This window comes from Spinacia oleracea, chromosome 5, assembly GCF_020520425.1.
Source record: "Spinacia oleracea cultivar Varoflay chromosome 5, BTI_SOV_V1, whole genome shotgun sequence".
Lineage (NCBI taxonomy): Eukaryota > Viridiplantae > Streptophyta > Magnoliopsida > Caryophyllales > Amaranthaceae > Spinacia > Spinacia oleracea.
Window position 1 is genome coordinate 76,623,955 of NC_079491.1, and position 6,000 is coordinate 76,629,954.

The 6,000-nt window shown below is 49.1% G+C and overlaps 1 protein-coding gene across 1 annotated transcript; it reads left to right on the plus strand.

The window, feature by feature from the left end:
• The first annotated feature begins 3,302 nt into the window (after nucleotides 1-3,302).
• LOC130461127 (uncharacterized) lies at nucleotides 3,303-4,652 on the plus strand. The gene is made up of 2 exons (XM_056829080.1): nucleotides 3,303-3,743; nucleotides 3,819-4,652. The coding sequence occupies exons 1-2, from the start codon at nucleotides 3,336-3,338 to the stop codon at nucleotides 4,410-4,412; spliced, it is 1,002 nt and encodes a 333-aa protein (XP_056685058.1). The 5' UTR covers nucleotides 3,303-3,335; the 3' UTR covers nucleotides 4,413-4,652.
• The last annotated feature ends 1,348 nt before the right edge of the window (nucleotides 4,653-6,000 follow it).

Genomic DNA, 6,000 nt, shown 5'->3' on the forward strand with positions numbered 1-6,000 from the left:
AATGGGAGGAGGACACGTGTCCTTTCTCCTTACAATTCTCTGGTCTCTTTTGGCAATAGTGGGCTGTTTGGGCCTATTGTGCTTAGTCATTCACTTGGGATACATACTAATTAAGCCCCTTTCCAGGTATAGGTTTTATACATACATTTATACACACTTAAATACATACATTGTAGATACCTAGATTAATACTCATGCCTCGGAGTAGACTTCGTATGATTTCTGCTTAGGGGGCGCAATACGTGCCATGTGTCACGTCCTCATTGGTACACGAAGGCACGGTAATTTTGCCCACAACATTTGCCCCTCAAGAAGGGCATTTCTGGAAACACATTCCGGGTATCGCTTCTTGACTCTTGTTTTGCATCTTCATCTTTGGGTCAGGTGTTGAGATGGTGACACGTGTCACCTTTCTCCATTTTGCCCCTCCCTATATATAGAGGTGAGGGGGGTAAATTTCATTTTTTACATTTCGTTTTCACAGAGCTTTCATAGGCGATTTCCGGCGTGTTCCTACCACCATCAGGCGATTTCCGGCCACCACGAGACTCATCCTTTTCCTCGTCACACTCATCCTGTTCTTCGCGAAATTCATCCCGTTCTTCGCGATACTCATCCTGTTCTTCACCAAGTACTTCGCAGATCTTTCAAGGTTAGTTTTCGCCATTTTTGTTATCCTCTTGTCATTTTTCTCTTTGTTAGCGGCCGACCTCTTAGTACTAGGTAAGGGTTTAAAGGTTTTATTTAAGATTTTTCCGCCGTTCATCTTTTGTCGGGGCGGACGTCCAATCGCGTCTTTTTCTTCATTGTTGGTCACCCCTAAGCCGTGCTTCGTTCACTATGCAGAAGGCATGGCTAGAACCAAGCAAACGGCAGATCCTACGCGCCTGCGCTTGCGGGAAGAAGCATCGACACCTCCTAGGGAGAGATATTCTTCCACCGCCTCGGCAGTCGACGAAGAATTTGCCGAACTCTTTCAAGAGATCGACGAGTACGTCGAGGCGGGGGAGCAGGCGGCAAGCTCGTCGGAGGGTACAGCGAGCCAGGCAGTGGGGGAGCCAAGCGTCGCTCCATTGTCATCGGCCGCCGAGGAACAAGAAGCTGCTCCCCAGCTTATTAGGCCCAGAGGACGGGAGGAGGCCCAATTGCTTCCGTCAGAGATTCACCCAGACGTGGGCTGGATGCGGTGGCTAGACAGGCACGGAGCCAAGATGAGGGATGACCTCTGCGTGGGGGAAGGGTACCAAATGCGCGTGCCGGCCGGTCTGGACTCGACCGTCAGCCTGCTTGCCGAGGGAGAATTCCCTGTGTATGCCGCGTCAATCAAACTCGGCATGAGATTCCCTCCACACCCCTTCGTTGTGGAGGTGTTAGATGGTTTTAATATTGGGGTGGCCCAGCTGACCCCCAACTCATGGGCGGATATCTTTGGCTACATTGCCAAATGTGCACTGAACGACGTGGAGCCGTCCTTCAACGCCTTTCTGCATCTGGTCTCCCTCTCTCGTTCCCCCAGTGCCGCCAAAGGGTGGTTTAATCTGAGCAGCCGTGGTACCTACCAGACAGTGGTCGGCAAGCTCAGCAAGTGGCATATGTGGAGGAAGAGGTGGGTCGTGTTTTACACTGACGACCAGGAGATGTATGAGCGAATGAGCCGTTGGAACTGTGACGCCAACTTCATGGATCGTGACGAGCCCCTTCCCCCCCTTACTGCCGAAGAGTGGGATCAGATAATGGTCCTGTTCAGGGCCAACACTTACCACTTAACAGTGGATAAGAGTTTCCATGTGCCGGCCGAGTGGTTGCCGCACATTAGCCAGTTTCGGAACGAGGCCTTTCTAGCGGCCGTAGGCTTAGGATATTCCATGACTCGAGGTTGTATGCCAATTTATGTGCCGTTCCGCGTTGGTCTTTTCATTTTTTCTAACTTTGGATTTCTTTTGTTCACAGAGGAAGGAATGAGCAAGTTATCGGCGGCGGATATTGGGAAGGGCGATATGACCGATTGGATGGCGGACATCTATGAGGCCAAGATGCAGAAAGCCAAGGCCGAGTTGGAGGAGAAGGTGAGTATTCTCTTAGGTTGTTGTTTTTTGCAAGTTAAACTTCTCCCGTCCAGCGTCTACAGTGGACGTCTTTTTAGTGACGAGCCGATATCCTGATATCTGACCCGTGTTTGCTAAGGTAGGCCTCGTCACTTTTTATTGACGGGCCCCTTAGTTAGTGTTTTTTCAAGTGACTCGTGATTGATAGGGTACGCCTCGTCATTTTTGAGACGGGCGTCCTTTTTAATGACGAGCCACTTTTCTGCGATTGACTTGCACTTGATAAGGTACGCCTCGTCATTTTTAAGACGGGCGTCCTTTTTAATGACGAGCCACTATTTATTGAGTGACTTGTGATTGATAAGGTACGCCTCGTCATTTTTAAGACGGGCGTCCTTTTTAATGACGAGCCACTATCTTGTGAGTGACTTGTGATTGATAAGGTACGCCTCGTCATTTTTAAGACGGGCGTCCTTTTTAATGACGAGCCACTATTTATTGAGTGACTTGTGATTGATAAGGTACGCCTCGTCATTTTTAAGACGGGCGTCCTTTTTAATGACGAGCCACTATCTTGTGAGTGACTTGTGATTGATAAGGTACGCCTCGTCATTTTTAAGACGGGCGTCCTTTTTGATGACGAGCCACTATTTATTAAGTGACTTGTGATTGATAAGGTACGCCTCGTCATTTTTAAGGCGGGCGTCCTTTTTAATGACGAGCCACCATCTTGTGAGTGACTTGTGATTGATAAGGTACGCCTCGTCATTTTTAAGACGGGCGTCCTTTTTAATGACGAGCCACTATCTTGTGAGTGACTTGTGATTGATAAGGTACGCCTCGTCATTTTTAAGACGGGCGTCCTTTTTAATGACGAGCCACTATCTTGTGAGTGACTTGTGATTGATAAGGTACGCCTCGTCATTTTTAAGACGGGCGTCCTTTTTAATGACGAGCCACTATCTTGTGAGTGACTTGTGATTGATGAGGTACGCCTCGTCATTTTTGAGATGGGCGTCCTTTTTAATGACGAGCCACTACATGGTGAGTGACTTGCGATAGATGACGAGGCCTAATATTTGACTGTCCTTTCTTTTTTAGCAAGCTAAGGACGCGGCTAGGGCGTCAGGGAAGAAGAAGGGGACGACTCTGTCCCAGCTGAAGAAGAGAGCTGTGCCGGCTGGCTCGGAGACTCCGAGTACCTTCAAGAAGCCAAAACCCCTACCTCGCCGTCTCGTGAAGAAAGACGAGTCGAAGGTTGCTGAGGGGGGATGCCCTGATGACGAAGAGATGGGCGTGGACAAGCCGTCTCTGGTGGTGGACTTGGTGGAGGACCCTCTTTCGGGAATCCCGGCCGACGTCCGCTCTCAGATACCGGCGGAGGTGGCCCGCCGAGCTAGGTCATCGGGCGGTAAGTATTATTCGAACGTCGTTCAGACGTATCGAGCCTCCTCTGGCAGTTCTTCTTACTCTCCGCGTCATCCTAAGGCCGTTGTTTTTCCTATAGCCAAAGACAAAGGGAAGGATGCAGCTGCTGCCGAGGATGAGAACGTACCTGCTACTCCCCACTATTCGTCAAAGGATAGGGTGGCTATATGCCGCAAGGTTTTTAAGGCCGTCCCCGCAGAGTATGTTGCTTCTCTTCCTGGCCGCAAGACTGACGCCCAGTTTGGTGCGATCCAGGCCACTCTTCTCGACGTAAGTCTATTTCCAACTTGCTTGTACTTGTCTTCCCTTTTAGAGTCATTTACTAATATGTAGCTTCTTCTGCAGTTGTTCTGCCGCATGGAATTCTGCAAGAGCTGGAAGACCCGCACTGCTGAGGAGCTCAAAGCTCAGGTGGCTGAGTCCACCCACCATGGTGACTATGCGTTCAAGTCCATTGAAGAGGTCCGCCTGCAGATGCAGACGACCATAGACCTTCAAGCGAAGGAGGTGGCTGCGTTGAGATCTGACAAGGCCGAGCTGCTTAAGAAGATCTTGGCGCAGGACAAGGACATGGTGGCAATGGTCGAGGAGGCCAAGACAGCGGCGGCGGAAATACGGGCGCTTCAGGACCAGTTGCGGGAGTACCCTCAGGTCAAAGAGGCGGCTGAGGAAGCCGAGCATCTTCGTGGGGAGCTAGAGACGGCCAGATCGCAAGTTCGCACCTTGCGTGAGCGTCTTCTGGAATCCTATGATCAGGGGGAACAAGCGACCAAGGACGCTGTTAAGCACGCCTGGGAGAGCCACATGTCAGAGTATGATCTTGGGTGGTTCCAGCGGCGAATGGAGCACAGTGCCGCTGTGTTGGCTGCTGAACGTCTTGGTCAGCCGCCCCCTGAGTTTGTATCATCTGATGACAAGGACGATGCGGCCGCCCCCTGATTTGCTTCCTTTCCTATTTTTTTTAAAATTTTATTCAAGCGTTCCCGTGCCTAAGGGCAAAAACAATTATGTTGTAAAGTTTTGGCGCTGATGGCGTCTGTATCATTGTGCCTGCTGAGCACACAACAATTCTCTTTCTTTTTCCTGGTCAAGAATTCTGAGCTACTTTCACACGCCTTTCTACGGGCGTTATTTTATAAGTAAATAGGTTTTTTGATGTTTCTCCTATCTCGCATTTACTTGCTCTTCATAATTTGATTATTCCTTAATCAATAGGCTTAATAGGCTTAATCAATAGGTATGATTGCCAAGGTGCATCCGAGTGTACACTAAGCACGTTAATGCCGCAGGCAACTGAGTAGGCGCTAGGCCCTACTTTGGTCGTCACTTTCTTTGGCGAGCGTGTCTATAACGATATTGATTGGCGCAAGTCAATCAACAGGTATGATTGCCGCTAGACATGCTCGTCAAGTGGACTGTACAGCCAAACGTTCGTGCCGCCTAACTTTGAGCAAACAACCTTTGTTTCGAAGTTAATCGTGCCGCTGAACTTTTGAGCGGACAACCTTTGTTTCCAAGTGGTTGGTGCCGCTGGCAACTGAGCATGCGCTAGGCCCTACTTTGGTCGTCACTTTCTTTGGCGAGCGTGTCTATAACGATATTGATTGACGCAAGTCAATCAATAGGTATGATTGCCGCTAGACATGCTCGTCAAATGGACTGTACGGCCAAACGTTCGTGCCGCCGCGCTTTTTATTCAAGCAACCTTTGTTTCGAAGTTAATCGTGCCGCTGAACTTTTGAGCGGACAACCTTTGTTTCCAAGTGGTTGGTGCCGCTGGCAACTGAGCATGCGCTAGGCCCTACTTTGGTCGTCACTTTCTTTGGCGAGCGTGTCTATAACGATATTGATTGACGCAAGTCAATCAATAGGTATGATTGCCGCTAGACATGCTCGTCAAATGGACTGTACGGCCAAACATGCGTGCCGCCGCGCTTTTTAGCAAACAACCTATGTTTCAAAGTTGTTCATGCCGCTGGGCTTTTGAGCGAACAACCTATGTTTCAAAGTTGTTCATGCCGCTGGCACGTATTATGCTGTACTGGTCGGCCAGCGGCTTGCTTATATTAGGAGGGGAGTTGGATAGGTGATCAGCCTACAACTTGGTGCTAATCTGGGCCACTTCTTAGGCTTCAAACAATTAGTCTTGCTGAGTTTTTGCTAATCTGGGCCACTTCTCAGGCCGTCATACAATTAGGCTTTGGTTATGCATTGGAGTGTATATGTTTATATTCATTGTGCGAACAATAAATATTACGAAACAAATAGAGTAGTATTATTTATAACTTTGCAAGGCGAATTTAGCCGGTTACAAAAGTAATTACTACCCTACTATGACCATTAGAGGCCGCCCCTTGGGCAATGGATCGTGGTAAGTAAGACAAGGCTTAGCACATATCTAGAAGAAATATTTCTTGAGGTTGTCGGCATTCCAAGTGCGTGAAATAGGGCGGCCTTGCATGTCTTGAATGCGGTAGGTTCCATCTCTAACTTCATCATAGATCTCGTAAGGTCCCTCCCAAGTGGG

Coding starts and splice junctions, on each gene's coding strand:
- LOC130461127 (XM_056829080.1), top strand. CDS start 3,336: ATGGGCGTGGACAAGCCGTCTCTGGTGGTGGACTTGGTGGAGGACCCT. Junction 3,744..3,818: donor TCCAGGCCACTCTTCTCGAC/GTAAGTCTATTT, acceptor CTTCTTCTGCAG/TTGTTCTGCCGCATGGAATT.